The 19,868-nt window shown below is 36.2% G+C and overlaps 2 protein-coding genes across 3 annotated transcripts in view; one reads left to right on the forward strand and one right to left on the reverse strand.

Moving 5' to 3' along the window:
• The window catches only part of CIRSR (corepressor of RBPJ and splicing regulator), a 37,452-nt gene extending 27,591 nt beyond the window's left edge, over positions 1–9,861 (reverse strand). Inside the window, exons 1-3 of the mRNA XM_024732870.1 lie at positions 9,709–9,861; positions 5,316–5,410; positions 152–225 (exon numbers count right to left, since the gene is read on the reverse strand). Coding sequence (XP_024588638.1) covers positions 152–225; positions 5,316–5,410; positions 9,709–9,780 — 241 coding nt within the window. The 5' untranslated portion in view covers positions 9,781–9,861. The remainder of the gene's footprint in view (positions 1–151; positions 226–5,315; positions 5,411–9,708) is intronic.
• A 44-nt stretch (positions 9,862–9,905) lies between these two features.
• SCRN3 (secernin 3) overlaps positions 9,906–19,868 on the forward strand; it is a 36,379-nt gene continuing 26,416 nt past the window's right edge. The window contains exons 1-5 of one of the 2 annotated variants that reach the window (XM_024732854.1): positions 9,906–9,974; positions 11,782–11,951; positions 14,002–14,183; positions 14,761–14,960; positions 17,620–17,832. In XM_024732854.1, the coding sequence (XP_024588622.1) occupies positions 11,793–11,951; positions 14,002–14,183; positions 14,761–14,960; positions 17,620–17,832 (754 nt within the window). In that variant the 5' untranslated portion in view covers positions 9,906–9,974; positions 11,782–11,792. Of the gene's footprint in view, positions 9,975–10,046; positions 10,117–11,781; positions 11,952–14,001; positions 14,184–14,760; positions 14,961–17,619; positions 17,833–19,868 lie in introns of those variants that run through there. The other variant, XM_024732855.1, reaches the window with a different exon arrangement.

Raw genomic sequence — 19,868 nt, forward strand, 5'->3', positions numbered from 1 at the left:
ACCTAATTGCAGTATTTTAAAAAATTATTTTACAAAAATAATAGCACTTTTAAAAGATGAAGAGCAACTTCTAAACAATGTCTGTCATAACAGTTCTCAATCTTTACTTGCAAACACATCAAAGAGTTAAAAAAAGGAAATGACCAAGTACCTTTTTTAGCCCCTGGTGGAGCCTCATACATGAAATTAAGGCCATTCTTTACACGTTCATCTCCCATAAGCAATCTAAATAAAACAAGACATAAAGTTAGCAATTTTTTGTAGGAGGAAAAAATTACAGAAAAACTGTCCTTCCATACCCCTAAATCCTAAGGGAATTAGGATAAAATATTTTTATTAGAGATAAAGTTCCAGAAGTTTACTCCACTGATTAGATGACATCTGAAATATCTGACTGGAAATTCCAACAGTGCTGCCTCTTTAGTAACCAGTTGTAAATTCTGAGACTTCCTCATTACCTGAGAGATCCCGGCACTCCCAACTGAAATGAGGGAAAAAATGCCATGCTTCCCCTCACATGCTTTTCTTAAACTTTGAAATGCTGTGGAAATAGGGACAACTTTGAAATCCTATACGCCAACACAAATTTGGAATTAAGTTAAATAGTGCCAACATTTTTCTTTAATTGTGAGGAATCAAACAGTTCTAGAAAAATGAGTCTCTCTGGAATTTCTTTAGGAAGGCAAATCCAGTTAATTCTTAAAAGAGTCAAAGGCAATAAGAGAATCAAATTCTTTAGCGAGGCCAATGAAGAGAGAATAAAGATAATCTACAACAGGTTAATTACTATGATGGACTGCTGCATCTTAAAAATCATTTTCTTTCTTTTTTTTTTAATAAATTTATTTTGTTTATTTATTTTGGCTGCATTGGGTCTTCGCTGCTGCGTGCAGGCTTTCTCCAGTTGCAGTGAGCGGGGGCTACTCTTCGTAGCGGTGCACAGGCTTCTCGCTGCTGTGGCTTCTCTTGTTGAGGAGCACGGGTTCTAGGCACGCAGGCTTCAGCAGTTGTGGCTCACAGGCTCTAGAGTGCAGGCTCAGTAGTTGTGGTGCACGGGCTTAGTTGCTCTGTGGCATGTGGGACCTTCCCAGACCAGGGCTTGAAACCGTGTCCCCTGCATTGGCAGGTGGATTCTTAACCACTGCGCCCCAGGGAAGCCCCTCATTTTATTTTTTATCATTTCTGTTTTAACACCAAAAGTTCCCTGTTTGGGTTCTGTTTAGAGAGATATGCTGTGCTTTTTAGAAAAAAAGCTCTGCTACAAATTGAATCAATGGTCAAGTTAAAGCTTTAATTCATAAGATCCAAGTAAAGTACTGATTATAAAGAAGAAGGCTAAAGGGTGAACAGAATTTCCTCTTATTTGGAAAAGGCTATCACAAAGGATAGCCTACATGATTATAGTTCCTCACTTCTTATTCCCACTGGTGTTTACAAAGAATTGTAAAAGAAGAAGAGGGCAAAAGGATGACAGGATCTACCTCTATACAGTGGGATATTATTCAGCAATAAAAGGGAATGAACTACTGACACATGCTACAACATGGATGAACATCAAAAACACTGAAAAAAATGTTTTTAAAAATACATTTAAAATTTTTAAATTTTTAAATTTTAAATAATTATATTGCTGTAAAGAAGCCAATCGCAAAAGACCACATATTGTATGATCCCATTCATATGACATTTCCAGAATAGGTGAATATATAGAGACAAATAAATTAGTGGTTACTTAGAGCTGAGAGGTATTAGGGGGCACAGGGTCTGGAAATGGGGAGTGACTGCTAATGGGTACAAGATTTCTTTTTCGGATGATGAAAATGTTCTGAAATGAGTTATGGTGATGGCTCCAAATTCTATAAATACACTTAAAACCAACATATACTTTAAAGTATATAAATTATATCTTATATTAAATTAACACCATTTAAAAAATTAAAATGGACCATGTGAAAAGCTCAACATCACTAGTTATTAGGGAAATGTAAATTAAAACCATGAGATATCACGTTGTAGTCATTAGGATGCCTATTATCAAAAAAAAAAAAAGAAGGAAAATAACAAATGTTGGCAAGGATGTGGAAAAACTGCATTGCTGGTGGGAATGTAAAATGGTAGAGTCCCTATGGAAAACTGCTGGGTGGTTCTTCAACAGCCAAACACAGAATTACCAGATGATCCAGCAATTCTACTCCTAGGTAATACCCCAAGGAACTGAAAATAGGGAGCTGAACAATATGTGTATGCCAATGTTTATAGCAACATTATTCAAAACAGCCAAATGGTAGAAGCAATTCAAGTGTCCACTGATGGATGAATGGGTAGACCAACTGTGGTATACACATACAATGGAATGTTATTTGGCCATAAAAAGGAATGAGCTGTGATACATGCTACAATATGGATGAATCTTGAACATGTTATACTAAGTGAAGTACGCCAGACACAAAAGGACAAATACTGTGTAATTCCACTTATATGGTATACCTAGAATAGGCAAATTCATAGAGACAGAAAGAAGAATAGTGTTTACCAGGGGCTGGAGGGAGGGGGAATGGAGTTATTGTTTAATGGGTATAGAGTTTCTATTTGGAGTAATGAAAAAAATTTTGGAAATAGACAGTGGTAATGGTACCAACACTGTAAATGTAATTAACGCCACTGAACTGCACACTTAAAAATGGCAAATTTTGTTTTATATATTCCCACCCCTGAAAAAGCATTTCATTTATATTGAAACAAAAATAACAAAATCAAAACTGGAATATCAATTTCATTTTGTGCAAAACTCAACAGGTATACAAAATAAAAGGAAAAGCTATGATATTGGCATTTCTGTTTTAACTTCAACTAAAAACCTGTACAGATTGTTTTTTTTTTTTGCTGTTGACTCTAAGCTGAGTGAAATGTACAGACTTTTGGACATCCTTTTATTTGTCCAGTCAGAATAATAAATGTGACTGTCATCTTTAAAAAAATGTACGTAGGGATCAATATCCACAAACATTAAGAAACATCTAGGACAGTTAAAAACTTAAAAGGGAAAAAAACAGAGTACTAAGGAACAGAATTGGCTATCAAGGACAATACTTTTGAATGAGGAAAAAAAGAAAAATGTAGCAAATCACTCCAAATACTCATAAATTTGCTTTTATATACTCATAAATTCAAACAAACAAACCTAAAAGCAATGAACACACCTAGTGTCCAGATCCTGGTATGTAAATATCTTTCTCCAATAAAAAGAACCAATAAAACTGCTCCAATGCTGGAGCAGGGAAAAATAAAAGACAAATATTTGATGATCCTGTAGTGCCAGGAAGAACTTTTTTTTTTTTTTTTTAAAAAGGATGGGGCATGTTAAATGGACATAGGAGTCAAACTGACAGAGCAGGCAAAGGCCAAAACTGGAACAATTTGAGCAAAAAAATAAATAAGAGTATTAGATTATAACCGATTAAATAAATATCTGAGTCCAGGCTGATAGGAATAAATGATTAAATAAATAAGTGAGGGAAAAGGAAAAATCCTCTTTCCAGAAGAATTCAAATTAAACAATGTATAGCAACTGAAATAGAAAATCACTATTAGAATACCACAGTAATAACTGATGCAGGCAAGATCTATCAATGAATACTGACATCAGTGGGCAAAGTTAAGGATATGTGCATAGCTTCAAATATTTCCACCTCCACTATCTCTTCATTGGTGTAACTCAACTATATTGGCTGTTTCCTGAACATCCTCTCCATCTTCCCACCGTGATCATCTTTAATAAGCTTTTACTATATGTAAATCACAGTCTCTCAACGGTAGTGCTACTGACATTTTGGACTTGATCATTCTTTGAGTGCACTGTAGGCTGTTTTACAGCATCCCTAGAATCTACCCACTAGGTGCTGTTATCACCCAACCCCTGAATTGTGACAATCAAAAAATGTGTCCAGGGACTTCCCTGGAGGTCCAGTAATTAAGAATCCACCTTCCAAAGCAGGGGACACAGGTTCTATCCCTGGTTGGGGAACTAAGATCCCACATGCCACAGGGCAACTAAGCCTGTGCGCTCTAAACCCCACCCACCACAACTAGACAGCTGGCGAGCTGCAACTACCGAGCCTGCATGCTCTAGAGCCTACACGCCGGAACGAAAGATTCCACATGCTACAATGAAGATCCTGCATGCCGCAACTAAGACCTGATGCGGCCAAAATAAATAAATAAAAATTTTTTTTTAATTAAAAAAAAAAAGTGTCCAAACATTGCCACATGTCTGGGCAATAATGGCCCTCAGCTGAGAACCAAAGATCTATATCCTTACCATTCTTCACAGTTCAGCTTAAATGTCACCTCTTTTATGAAGTCTTACCTTGTTATCCCAAATGGAATTATTTTCTTATGCTAGCATGCCACAGTTTTTATAAAGTGTGTTTTCAATCAGTTATTACCTTCAGCCTTGAACTATATGTATGTACATATCCCTTATTAGATTTTCTTGGGGGTAGAGAGAAACTATGCATCACAATTTTATAGGCCACTACAATACCATTTGTTGTCTTACATGAAGTAGGCACTCAATAAAAGTTAATCAGATTAAATAAATTAGTGAGAAAAGTACTTAATTAAACTAAACATTTTATTTCTTTAATTTTGCTCTTGATATACTATATTTTAAAGAGAGTATTTAGTAATAGTTTAGTATTACTTCGCTTAAGTTCCATGTTTTGATGAAATATACGACTGAGTGGAAGAGAAAATATGACCTATCTAACAAAAGCACCACTATTCATTTGCTTGATTAACCAAGAGAAATCAGCTTCAGTGTTAGACCTGCAAATACAAACATAAATGACAATAGCTAAAGGGCAGGTACTGTACCGTAGTAAACCAATGAAGAACTCTAGCTCTGATCCTGCCATTAACAGAACAATGACATGCAGGTCAAATAGAGACACTTCAATTTACTTCTTGAAGCTGTCCTGTGTACCTTTTCATTTCAGTGTATGTTGAAGAAATATCTTTGTAAGAGGCCTCAGTAGTTCAAGTATAGACATTTATTTTTCTTCTAAGTTTTGTATAAGTTGGGACTTCTCTATAAACTGTATGTGGAGTCACATCAATCAGTATTTTATGTGAATTATGGGTAAGGTTGGAAAAAGTGCCCATCTATCAATATAAGAGTAAAGACATTTCACAGGGAATACAATCCTATCATTGGGGCATTCAGTTCAATAAAGCTCATTTAATATACGATTCAGTAAAGGATATTCTCATGCAATTGACTATTCTAAAAACACTAGCATAGTGGAATTTCTTACCTATTATCATATGATTCTTGTTCTTTAAGATATTGTTGCATTAATTCTTCTTGTTTCTTCTTATCATATGATATTTTCTGTTCTGCCATCCATACCTAAATTAGTAAAGTACAAAACTTAAGTAGGAAGTTTGCTCTCTTTTATAATAAAATATAAAATGCTATTGTATATAGTTTACAACATCATCTATTTTGGTCATAATGTCATTATCACGAAACAACAGTTGAAAATCTGATTTGTGCTTTTATATAAGTCCTTAAATATAATCATTCAAAACAGCTAAACTTTCAGGCAAAAATGTCAAACTTGATAACCACGCTGAGCACTTGGGGTACAACTGCTTCTTGCATTCAATCCCTCTGTTGTTGTTTCAGAGATGAGAACAACCATCTCTCTACATGGAATATGTCTAGTCCAAAAAACATACAGGGCACAACCAGTAAGGTTAAATGGTGCCCATGGATGCCAGTGGGTGTCACTGACACCCCAAGAGAGGAGAAATGGAAGACAAATAGGAGAAAAAAAGGAAAGGAGATGAAAGGTAGTTGTAGAAAAAAGGGAAGAGACAAGAGAGGAATCAAAGAGATGCATCTGACGTCCTGCAGTTGCTCAAGGGCACCACCACCACAGGCTGAATGCGTCCCTGTGTGAAATTCTCAGAATCGTAGAAGTGGTGACGGTAAAAGGCCCACACAACTTATGCAGGATATTTAATCATGTTACTTCCAGGTTTGAAAGGTATCAGTGACTTCCTACCTCCTATAAAGTAAAGGACAAAATGTTTGATAACCATTCAACATAAACAGCAAGGCAAAACTTTCTCTCCCAACAAGCTAAGTTTTAGAAGGTAAATTCAAGGAAAAATATTTACACTGATAAAATTATAATTATTAGATGTAGGTGGGGGCAGATAAGTTTGGGGAGAAGGATGGGGGACAAGACTGCCATTATTCAATTTTAGATGCAAAACAGTAGTTATCAGTATTTAATAGTGCTCAGATAGGAAGCTTCTATGGGCACCACAATCTGAGATTAATATGGAGATAAAAGCAAAAATAGAAATGAAAAGAGAACCCTTCAGGGACAGATATACCAGAAATTTCTTTTGGTATAAGTTTCTGAAAGTTTCTTCCACTGCCTTCATAACATAATATACATGCCATAACCAACATAACATTACCAATGTAATGTTATAGTAGAAGAAAAGTCTACACTTGGGATGGGCAGTAAAAGGCACATGTTTGGAATTTTCACTGTAGCTCAAAATGCAAACAGTTGCAATAGAAAAATGCAAGGTGTCATTGCCTGGTCAAATAATATATTAATAATAACATTCTAATGATTAACATATTCTAACAATAACTACCATTTATTTAAAGCTTTAGACTTTACAAAGTTATTTTACTAGTCTCAATTGCTCAAGAGCTTAAATACATGAATATTTATGATGAACTAGAATAAAAAGTAGTAAAACATATTCTTGCCTACAAAATACTCAGAATCTGCTAACAGAAAATCATACTAACTTTTCCGTATGTTTAAGATATTTCATAATAAAAAAGACAGGAATTGTGTAAATAAACAGTAACAATATTTGGGCCTGGGCTGAGGGCGGGGGAGGGGGGTATATGGTGACTGTGTTTTTCATAACTTATGTTTTTATATGGTTGCATTTACACCAATAAATCCTCAGCTGGGAAAAAAAATAGTAACAATAAAAATTGATATTTGGAACAGAGTATGTTCAACATGAAGAAATAGAACAAGACAGTGTTCTAGGGGGCAAGGAAGAAGGCTGGTATAATGGAATGCTTTATAGCCAAGTTTTGGTTTTTAGAAGTTCTTTATGTTTTAAATGAAGTAACTATATTCACAGGTAGCCAATATTATTCGTTTTGTATATCCTTCCAAAGATGTTCACATGGACACACACATAATATACATAATATAATATACACACATGCATTTTTGGTCACTCTTTTCATAAATGGTAACATACACAGCATATATATACAATATGCTGTACACAGAGAATATGTATAAAATAAAATTCTATACCATGAAGATCATTCCCAGATCAGTAAACAAAATGCTTTCTTGTTTTCTGGGGGATGGGGTGCTGAAGAACATCATTCTTTTGTGGGGCTACACCACCATTCATTTAACCAATCTCCTGCTGTACTGATGGGCATTAAGAAATTTCCAATCTTTTACTATTACAAACTCAGCTGCAATAAGTAACCCTGTTACACAAGTAGCTTCATACATGTTAAACAGGATTTTGAAGCGGATCAAAATTTTGCCAAGGGAAAAACAGGGTAAGATATTACCAGCAGAGGGAACAACTCAGACAAAGATCCAGAAGTGTAAAACAGGAATTAAGTAGCTTGATTTTACCAGAGTATAAAATCTATGGTGGGAGAATAGCAGTAAGGCATGAAGAAGGAAAAATAAACTGGAGCCTGGTTACCTGGACTTAATCCTGTAGTATTTTAATAAGGAGCTAGAAGAAATCAGAGTTGTGCTCTAAAATGACTACTCTATGGAAACACCCAAATATTCATCAAATGATAGATAAATAAAATGTGCTATATCCATATAATGGAATTATTCAGCAATAAAAAGGAATGTAATACTGATACATTCTACAACATGAACTCTGAAACATTATGCTAAGTGAAAGAAGGCAGTCACAAAAAAATAACATATTGCATGATTCCATTTATATGAAATGTCGAGAATAGGCAAATCCACAGAAACAAAAAGCAGATTAGTGGTTGACTAGGGCTGGGGAGGGGGAAGGATTAAAGACAAATGGGAGTGACTGTTAATAGATATGGGTTTGGGGGGGCGTGATGAAAATCTTTTAGAACTTTTGTGGTGATGGTAAAATTCATAAATATACTAAAAACTACTGAATTGTACACTTTAAGTGGGTGATTGTATGGTATGTGAATTATACCTCAATAAAACTGCTAAATAAAAAAATAATTATTCTGATGGCTAGATGGGTAGAGAAGGATTTGAGAGGGGTCAAGACTGGCAGTAGAAAAACCAGTTAGGAAATATAATTGTCTAGGTGAAAGATGATGAGGGTCTAAGCTAAGATACAGGCAGTAGTGACAAGGAGGAGAGATGGATTCAACAGATATCTGAGAGGTAAGACCAATAGAATTTATTAGCTGACAAGATAAAGGAGTGATGGGAAAGGACAAATCCTGAGTCTCTGGCCTGGGTGACTGGATGAAGGGTTGTGTTACTACTTGTATTTCGTACTGATATGAGAATAGGAAGTATAAAAAGAAGAGCAGATTTAGGATAAAAGGTAAGTTCCATTTCAAATATGCTGAGTTTGAGATGCCTGTAGGATATCAAGATGAAACTGTCTAGTATATAGCTGTCTTCAGGTGCCTCCAGCTAAGGGGAAAGATCTCGCACTGTAGATTTGAAAGTCAGGAGTAAATAAGGGGTGGTTAAAACTATAAAATTGGCTGTGATTGTTTGGGAAAGCATACAGAGTAAGCAAGACATGGGCCAGGGATGAAACTCTTGTTACCACCTGTATTTTAGGAGCAGGCTAAGGATAAGGGTGTGTGTAGGGGCAATTAATATTTTATTGAGCACTCACTCTATGTGTTGGGCAGAGTGCTAGGTGGTGGTACTTATTTCAAAGTCTTTATCTACACCATCTTATTTAGTCCTCATAACAATTTTCACAAGTCAAGGCAACTGATACTAATCATTCTTAACTTATAGATTAGGACACTGAGGATCAGGGACATTAAATATTTTGTGTGGCTAAAAGTGACTGTGCTGGAAAAACAGAATCTAGGTCTGGTTTCAATGCTTATACTCCTCCTACCTCACCATTCTGCTTTCCACTACTATAATACTCAACTCAGTTTTTCTGTACTGGACATAGTACACCTGTAAGTGGTTATTTAAAAAGCCAAAGTTCAATGAGGTCACCAGACATGATCAAGTGGGATAAAAAGAGTAAGCAAGGTGTGGCTTTATTTCCCTTTTAAGATCTATCTTAAATAGACAGGGAGTCTTCTTTGTACAGGACAGCAGAGCTCAGAAGCCGCGATCTCTGGGATTCGAAAAGTCAACATCAGAATCTGCTGCGGGAAGTTATGAGGAAGCCGGTTATCGGTCTTCATATCTTAAAGATTTACATTCTAGCTGCCAAAACCGAAAGAGCACACAGAGCCGCCCGTCTCCTGGCTGATGTACAACAGAATAAACGAGGGCCAGCGGAGAAGGGACGAGAACGTCAGGGCTTTAGGCATGGAGAAGAGGCGACTGTCCCAGGGATCCCAGAGACTCCACCACTCTCACCTCCAGGAACCCCTGGGAACCCAGGCGCCAAGGGCCTGCTCCCCGTACTCACTTTCTTGATGTTGGATTTGGAGGCAGGATGAAAGTCCTTCTTGCACATGAAATTGGCGAAGGATTTTCCCATTTTGGAGCCTGAGCTGGGGAAGGCAGCCGCTAGATCTGAGCGCAGCGTAAACAAACTCTGCTGCCTAACCGGAACTGCGCCTCCCGTGGCAGAGGGAACTTCCGGGGTCAAAAGGGACAGCTTCCGGCAATTAGCGCTTGTGGTGCTCCCTCTTCGCCCCTTCCTCCTTTCACTTTGGGCCCCTCGGAGGCCAGGTGAGGGGCGTGCACAGGGGTGGGGCGAGCATAGTAGTTGTTGGAAGCGGGAAGTCGGGAACTGCGGCGCGGCGGCGCCGAGGGGCTCCTGAGAGGGGTCCGGGCCGCGGCGCGGGCTGCAGTTTGGGTGCAGCCAGTTTGGGTGAGGAGTGCGGGCTGGGTGGCGGCTTTTCTGCAAGGAGGTGCTTGAAGTCCGAGCCCTTTACTCTGTGAACTCCATTTCGAGTTGCATAAACTTTTCTAAACCAACTTTTTCCATCTGTGTTACTAAAGTAGTAATTCTTGCCCTAACTGTAGCACGTTTGTGAGGATCAAACGATGTGATGTTTCTGAAACCGCTCGGTGAACTAAAGCATATAAAGTAGAATGTCAACTCCAAAGGAGCGAGGACTCTATTTTGTTACCAGTACGGTGCCTGGTGCAGAAAGATATTTATGAACATTTGTTAAATGACGAATACATTTTAGGAGTTAGTAAAGGCTCTCAAGGCTTCCCCTCCTAAATGGGCTAGGTGTCTTACTAACTAGGTGGCATGTTTCCTTAGCTTTCCTTATTACCGCAGTTAGCTTAGATCACCTAGTGAAGCTTGATGGCTCTTGAAACTTCACGGTTTTGAGTGGACGTGGCTGTAGGGGATCCACCAACCAAATCCTCTCGCGGGAGGGGGTGTGCGTGATCTCAAGAATAAGCCTTTTGTAAGAAATTGACTCTTCTGATGAATAATAATAACAGCTTTAAGTGATATGTTCTAAGAACTGAAAAACGCTTTACACACTGTCTTATTAAATTCTCCTAACAGCCCCCAAGATATTTACCGATGAGGCAGGAGACTTAGAGATTAAATAGCCTGCCAAAGTTAGGTAGTGGTGGAATTAGTTTTGGAACACAAATAGAAGGCGATCTAGGATATAAAGGTTGAAATTCACACGGAGAAGAACAGAAGCAATTGTGACCGCTCTGTTTCCATCATTGAGGAAAATAGAAAAACCCTTAGGTGTTTCAGGCTGAAGTTGTTTCTTTCTTACTTGAGTCATTTTGTTTTCTTTTGAATGAATCATTTATTACATTTAAATCTGAAACTCTAAAACAATGTGCCATTCTGGAAGCAAACAAATTCGACTAAATTGAGGATTTAAGATTTTTCAAATTACAAATGAAGACATGATCTTGATATTAAATTATACAATCAGGATTCACAAGTTGAATGTGAACGTCTTCCTGGAAATAACAATTTGGAATTTTATTGACATGTTTTTGTATTTGTCTGATTCAGTGAGTCTGTTTCAAAATTTCAGTCTTATTAGTATTGTAACCAGTTCAAAAGAGATCCTGTCTTCCCATCTTTGAGGAAACACTGGGTATATAATACTGTGACTTTTCCATAAGTGCCAGTGATGAGAATACAAAGATTAATAAGACAGACTCTCAGCTCTCAAGGATCTCACTGTCCACTAAGAAGACATATATACACAAATATAGTCTTTATAACAGTAGAGCTAGGTACAGGTGTTCCCAAATATGGAAATAGTAAAGGAGATTCAAGGAAGACTTCGGGAGAGAAAGAGCTTAGAGAGTAATTTGACCTATAGACTAGAAGAAGGTACTTGTTCCTATTTTCTTACTAAATCTTGTAGTACTAGATTCATTCCCAAGTCATTTTCTTACTGATACGAAATTTGAAACTTTAATGAATATCCTATGTTAGATATGGCAGTAATATCCCCTGGTCATCAAGTAAAACTCTTTGTTTTGTATATACTAAAAATGCTTTTCTCTTTTTATTTTGAATCTTCCATATGATTTTTAGTTTTAAAAAAAATGGAACCTTGTTCCTGTGACACTTTTGTGGCACTACCTCCAGCAACAGTTAATAACAGGATTATTTTTGGAAAAAATTCAGATAGACCCTGTGATGAAGTACAGGAGGTAGTTTATTTTCCTGCTGCAGTTCATGACAATCTGAAGGAACATCTTAAGGTAGGTGAAATGCATGTTTTGTTAGCGATATTTTTCTTTAAAAATATCATAAACAGGTTTTTAAAAATCATTAACCATTTGGCAGAGGCTATAGAAGTTAAAAATTTTAATTTGAAAAATAATTTGAATCAGAACTAGACTTCTGGTCTTTAATTTCAATGATTTGGAGGAAGCTGAAATAACAATAATAAGAAATGTTAATTCTTTGATCAGATATTTGAATGCTTACCATATGCAAGCATGTCGAATAGGGCAAAGCCTGCTGTCAAGACTAGTTCTGTCTTCCAGGAGCTTAGAGTCTAGTAGAGGAATAGGATGTGTATGTAACTAACCACATTGTAAAAAAGGATGGTTTAAATGCTACATTTAAGTAAGGGCAGCAAGTTGTGACATCAGTGGAGAAGCAAGTAATTCAGACTAGGAATTAAGGAGGGCTTCACCAGGAGTTGGGGTTTCAGCTGGAGTTTGATGGGCAAAAAGGATTCTGATTGGTGTAGAATAGGAAAAATGATTCCAGACTCTGGAAGTAACAGTTTTATCATCAAAAAAGGTTTTTGGATCCAGGGGTAACACTATCAACACTATACACTTTATGCAGTCACTTGATAGTATACAGGTCAATTAAAGGACCCTTTAAATTTTTTATTTAAAAAATCCATTTAGCATGGAACTTAAAGTAAAAATTTCATACTATGCTTTTATTCCTAAGTTATATATATTTTAGATTCCGTTTTATTGATATTCTAATACCAAAATATATTAAATATTAGACATTTTATGTATACAGTTGTTTCTCCACATCCGTGGGGGATTGGTTCCAGGAGCCCCTAGGATATCAAAATCCTTTGATGCTTAAGTCCCTTATATAAAATAGCATATAAATGCATATAACCTATGCACATCCTCCCGTAAACTTTAAATTATCTCTAGATTATTTATAGTACAATGTGAATGGTATGTAAATAGTTGTAAATACAATGTAAATGCTGTCTAAATAGTTGCCAGCAAATGTCAAATTCAAGTTTTGCTTTTTGGAACTTTCTGGAATGTTTTTTCTTTTCCTGAATAGTTTCAATCTGTGTTTGGTTGAATCTGTGGACGTGGAACCTGTGTGTGTGGAGGGCTGACTTTACTAGGCCAATTTTTTTCTTTTGCTGAGATTATTTATTCATCTTGGGTCCATTTCTTTTTTTTATTATTTTTTATTTATTTGGTTGCACCAGGTCTTAGTTGCGGTAGGCAGGCTCCTTAGTTGCAGCTCATCAGCTCCTTAGTTGAGGCACATGGGTGCCTTAGTTGTGGCGTGTGAACTCTTAGTTGCGGCAGGCATGTGGGATCTAGTTCCCTGACCAGGGATCAAACCCAGGTCCCCTGCACTGGGAGCATGGAGTCTTATACACTGCGCCACCAGGAAAGTCCCTTGGATCCATTTGTATTTTATCTCTTCATTATTTAAGCCTCACCTATCCTCTAAGCCAGTGGTTCTCATTCTTTTCACTGCTGTGGATATACTTGGTGATTCCCACATGTGACATGGGCATCTATATATTTAAGGGCTACCATATGGAACTTACATCACCAATCAAGAAACACTGGACATTGAGTTTGAGATCTGTTTCCTTACACTTCAACTCAGATACATCTTTCTCTACAAAATGTTTCAAGATTCCACAGCTAGAAACTATCCCTTTCCTGAGCTTCCATTAGCACCCCATCTTCGCTTTTCTTCATAGTCTTTATACTTTATATTTCATTGTATCTTAGGTAATAATGTAGAAGTCTTAGTTTCTTGACAGCAAGATCTGCATCTGATTCATCTTTGAAACCAATATATCTCTTAGCAATGTTTTATCGTAGGAGATGCTTAGCAAATATCTGAATGAATAAATGCTCTAGGGACAATGTTTTAAGCGTAATGCCTCTATTATTGAAATTTTCAATTTAGTTATCTCTTTCATAATCGTCATGTCTTCTGATGGATTTTAAGATTCTAGACTTTGATAACTTTTCTTTTTTGGTTTTATTGTTATTGTTATGACTTTCTCTACAGTGTACTTACATAGAAATTGATCAAGTTCCTGAAACATATGCTATTGTCCTTAGTCGCCCAGCTTGGTTATGGGGGGCAGAAATGGGAGCCAATGAGCATGGAGTTTGCATTGGGAATGAAGCTGTATGGGGAAGAGAAGAAGTTTGTGATGAAGAGGCACTACTGGGCATGGACCTTGTCAGGTTATTTTTTTGTTATATTTTTGCACTGTAGAACTTGTCTAAATTTAAAATTTGTTGTTAACTCTTAACATGTTTTTATCTTCCCTTTTTTTTCATTTTTTGGACTTTGATATTTTAGTTTGTGTTAAAAATGCTTCAGAATACAGGCATTCAATTTCAAGACTCTCAAATATCATTAATTAGGAGAAGGGAAGGAGTTGAAAATTATGATTCATTGGAAGTACCTAACTTACTTTATCAGACTGTAACTAATTCTCACAGTGACCTTGTGGGGTATTATTATTATCCTAATTTTACAGATGAGATACCTAAGGTTCAGAGATAAGGTGATTTGCCATTAAACTACCAAGTTGGAATTTGAACGATGATCTTTTTGACTCCAACTCTTTGTTTTCATGATTCCAAACTGACTTCACTACTTCACAAGGAATAGTTTAGAAGTTGGATTTCAGTGTATCTGTTAACTTGAAAGGATTTTTACTTGGAATATAAACACAAAATCTCATGTGCATGAAATTATTTAAGAAACATAATGGAAATTTATTTTAATCTGAGAACTTTAATATTTTTGTTTTAGACTTGGTCTTGAAAGAGCTGATACAGCTGAAAAAGCCCTCAATGTCATTGTTGATTTATTAGAAAAATATGGCCAGGGTGGAAATTGTTCAGAGGGCAAGATGGTATTTAGCTATCACAACAGTTTCCTGATAGCTGATAGGAATGAAGCCTGGGTTCTGGAGACTGCAGGGAAGTACTGGGCAGCAGAAAAAGTACAAGGTATGGACAACTTTTCATGATTTAATTTGTTTTACAATTAATAAAAAACCTCTTAGTTGCATTTAATTGTTTTTCAAGATTTATAGTCCAGTGCAATGAAGGCGAAAACTGAAGGGGAAATGAAAAAATTTGAAAGAACATACATTGAAAGAGCACTATAAAGGGCTTTCTTGAAAAAGAGGAAAAGGTGGTGTTATCTCTTTTTAATATATATGACATTAATTTCATATAACCTGTATACATTTTCTGTGCAGTAGCTCTTGGCTGTTTTATCGTACTTTTTCACTTTTTTTAAACCCCTCCCCTTTTTCACTTTTTTATGAAGTGAAACCATTTCTTTACCATTTTTTCCTGTTTTAACTTTGGGCTGAACTCCAAAATTTTATCATGTGTGGATATGGAGGTGAGGACAGGGTAGTGTTATTGGGGATTGGTGACTGTGGGTTTAGTCGTTAGAAAGAATATATTGATACAATAGTAAAGTATAAAAATTTGATGTCATTGAGTAAATAACACAGTTGATTGTTTTAGAATGCTTTGCTTTTTTTCCCCTTGATTTCTTTGTAACCATATATTCCTCTCATTTTTCAAGTGAGGAAATCCAGAGATATGAAGTGATTTACTCAAGGCAGTGAATGAGAGACTTAGAATTTAAATCTTTCTATCCTGACTCTCAGTTCAGTATTCTTTCACTAGAGTACAACCTTGTGCTTAAGCATGATCATGTACTTCTTGTGTAATTACCTCCTGCATCTCATAGTTTTACAGGGGGGATAAGATACACATGTGAAAATATTAAATGGCAGGTGAATGACACACACACATATATGCTATGAACATTTAGAGAAAGGAAAAGTCATCGTGAGCTGGAGAAATTTGGGATGTCTTCATGAAGGTAGCCTTGAGCTTTGGAGGATTTGGATGTTATTTTTCAAAACAGGTCATTGACAGTTGTTTTGATGGACATTTTATTTTATATTTTGCATGTATGTTTATTAATACACAAAACTGAATTTAGACTCTTTTTATTATTGTGATAATTGGCCTGATTATACCATTAATTACTTTTTATTTTGTCAAGTGTGCTACATCCAAGAGAAAAACAAATTCTGTTGAAAAAGATAGCCCCACCGAGCCATCCAAAACAAACACCTTCACTGAGTCTGATTATCCAATTGTAGATTAACTTTGCCAACTTGTTTCTCTTCCTATTACTAAATTAGCCCAAGAACTAAGTAGTTTAACTATAGGGAATTATCTACTCATGGAAAATTCCTCTTCTCTTTGATTCTATCATGACTTAAGTCTATTTTTGTAGTGAGAATATCCCAAGTATGATTTCATTAGAGTTATTAAATTGATTTCTACTTGGCAGACTATCATTCTAAATCTGTTTTAAAATGTTATTAATTTTCATTTATCATGATCTATTTCATTTATTCTGATCTGTTTAGAACAGACTTTTATTGTTTCTTCTGTTTTGTATTTTGAAAATTTTGTTATAACTTAGTGCCATGATATTTTTAGAAGCCTTATATTTCTGTTCTAAACTTACTTATGACTATTTTTTAAACAGTAATTCATATAAAAGACTAATATCTAGAATATATAAAGAACTGTCAAAACTCAACAGTAAAAAGACAAATGACATGAAGAGACATTTCCCCTAAAAGGATATACAGATGTCACAAAAGCACATGAAATGATGTTCACCGTCATTAGCCATTAGGGAAATGCAAACTAAAACCACAATGAGATACCACTCACCTCTATCAGAATGGCTAAAAATTTTTGAATGACACTCCCAAATGCTATTGAGAATCTGTAGGATGGTACATTGCTAATAAGAATGTACAGTCACTCTGGAAAACAGTTTGGCAGTTAAAAAAAACCTTAATATGCAACTATTATACAGTGTAGCAATTGCAATCTTATGCATTTATCCCAGAGAAATAAAACTTAAATGCACACAAAAACCTGTACATGAATTTTTAGAGCAGCTTTTCCCATGATACCAAAAACTGGAAACAACCTAGCTGTCCTTTAACTTGTGAATGTTTAAACAAACCATAGAATGTCTATAACATGGAATACTAGTCAGCAATAAAAAGGAATGAATTGTTGATACATACAATAACCTGGAATAATCTTTAGGGAATTAAACTGAGTAAAAAAAGCCTAAAGATTGTATATTGTATGATTCCATTTATATGATTTTCTTGAAATGACAGTTATAGAAATGGATAACAGATGGTTGCCTGGGGTTAATGAAGGGGTGGGCGTGGGAGATAAGTGGGTGTGGCTATAAAAGGGCAACACGAGTGATCCTTGTGATATTCTGTACCTTGACAGTATAAATACCAGTATTTTGGTTGTGATATTATGCAAGATGTTACCATTTGGGGAGACAGTGTAAAGGTGCATAGCTCTCTCTTTAATTCTTACAACTGCATATGAATCCATAATTACCTCAAAATAAAAAGTTTAATTTTAAAAAGTAATTTATTTATTTGAGTATGTAATAAATAGATGCACATGGTACAACATTTAGAAGCCTATATTTACATTGAAATAATGATTAAGGATCATAATGTACAGAGATAGATATATTACATTAAATATGACTTTTCTTCTCCCTTCCTCTCTTCTTTGAAAATAGAGGGAGTTCGTAATATTTCTAATCAGCTTTCTGTAACAACCAAGATTGATCGGGAACACCCAGACATGAGAAGCTATGCTAAGCAGAAAGGTTGGTGGGATGGTAAAAAGGAGTTTGATTTTGCTGCAACATACTCTTATCTTGACACAGCCAAGATGATGACTTCTCCAGGCAGATACTGTGAAGGCTACAAGCTTCTGAATAAACATAAAGGTAATTTTAAATAATATTAGAATGAAAATGGTATTTCGTGTAAATATAATGTGGGTATAATAAAGTCTGTTTTTTGAAAAATTATTCTAAGTAAGATATAGTTTTATTAAAACTGAAAATAGGGAATTCCCTGGTGGTCCAGTGGTTGGGACTCCGTGCTTCCACTGCAGGGGGCACGGGTTTGATTCTTGGTCGGCGAACTAGGATCCCACAGGCCGTGCGGCACAGCCAAAGGGAAAAAAAAGAAAAAAAAACTGAAGACATTGTGATACTGTAAGCTGTTTTCTTGGGGTTTTTTTTTTTTGCGGTATGCGGGCCTCTCACTGTTGTGGCCTCTCCCGTTGTGGAGCGCAGGCTCCGGACGCGCAGGCTCAGCGGCCATGGCTCACAGGCCTAGCCGCTCCACAGCATGTGGGATCTTCCCGGACCAGGGCACGAACCTGTGTCCCCTGCATCGGCAGGTGGACTCTCAACCACTGTGCCACCAGGGAAGCCCCTGTAAGCTGTTTTTTGAGATGACTGAAGTGCTATATAATTGTGAGACGGTAATAATTCTTTCTGAAAGACAAGTTCAGATTTGCAATCCTCAAACCCTTTTTTCAGTTCTTAGTAATATTCTTAAAGCCAAATTTGGATTACTTTTCTTCTCAGAGTTCATTGGAACATGGAGATGGTTTTCTTTGACTATTGCTGCTGCTTCTTTCATTTATCTTTTGATAGTACCCTTATTAGTTATTTTCTAATTTCAAAAGTTATATCTATAACTTGTCAAGAAGACAAACTGAGCAGATATTAGAATTCTCCCTTTCCACTCTTAAACTCTAGAAATGTTGAATAACATATTTAAACATTAAGGACATGTATAGATAGGTTTAAACACAAGAAGAGGAAATCACTAGGTACCAAAAATGAAGAGAGAACCCATAGTGTCAGCAAGATTTGAGGTGTCTCTTCTCCATACAGTCCTTCTTCTCTCTGTGTCAAAGGGGAGATTGTGGACCACATATCATCCTTAGAGGCTAGTTTTAACATCCATGAGAATGTAGGTGCCTAGCTGAAAGACCTATTTGGGGAGAAGGAACTGGACTAGTTACTAAGATTAGTACTCTGCTCCATGCCCAGAGTCCCAGCCTGGAATTGAGCTGTCTGCTGTCCCAGGCTCTGGGATCAGTACATTCTCTTGTGAGTGACTGAACTCTGAGGTACATGTATTTTGTAGACTCAGCTAAGGCTACCTGTGCTGTGTTGAGAAACAAAGTGGTTTGGAACCTGCGAACCACAGGTATGCAGAATTCCAGCATACCTGTGTCTCTATGAATATATGACAAATATTCAGATTTTACTCAAATTTCCCATCCAGATGAGAAATCTGCTATAATGAATCTTCATGTAACTGCCATTAAAAACATGGATATTCAGATAAAAGGATGTAGTTTCTACATTTATTATGGATAGTTTCTTTATTACGTCCTCAAGTTCATTGGTCTTTTCTTCTGCATTATCTAATATGCTGTTAATCTCAGTAATATTTTCATTTCAGTTATTATATTTTTCATCTCTACATGTTCTAGTTGGTTCTTTTTGTATATCTCTCATTTCTCTATTCATTACCTTCATGTTTTTCTTTAAATCCTTGAGCATATTTAGCAGACAGCTGTTTTATAATAGTTGTTTTAACATCCTTGTCTTCTAACTCCATTATCTCTGTAATTTCTGAGTCTGTTTCTGTTGATTTGATTTTCTTCTGGTTTTGGGTCATATTTTCCTGCTTATTTGTATGTTTAATAATTTTTGATTAGATGATGGACATTGCAGATTTTAATCATTGAGTTCTGGATTTTGTTTTATTCCTTTAATGAGTGCTGGACTTTGTTTTATCAGTTAATTTCATTATTTAGGGAACAGTTTCATCTCTTTTAGGCCTATTTGCTTTTCAAGGGTAGCTCTAGAGTAGCTATTATACCAGGGCTAGTTTAGTCCCACTAAAGGCATGTGATCCTTCTGGGATCTCTGCTGAATGCCTTATGTATTAAATG

Source organism: Neophocaena asiaeorientalis, unplaced genomic scaffold (assembly GCF_003031525.2).
Source record: "Neophocaena asiaeorientalis asiaeorientalis breed wild unplaced genomic scaffold, Neophocaena_asiaeorientalis_V1.1 scaffold96, whole genome shotgun sequence".
In the NCBI taxonomy this organism is placed as follows: domain Eukaryota; kingdom Metazoa; phylum Chordata; class Mammalia; order Artiodactyla; family Phocoenidae; genus Neophocaena; species Neophocaena asiaeorientalis.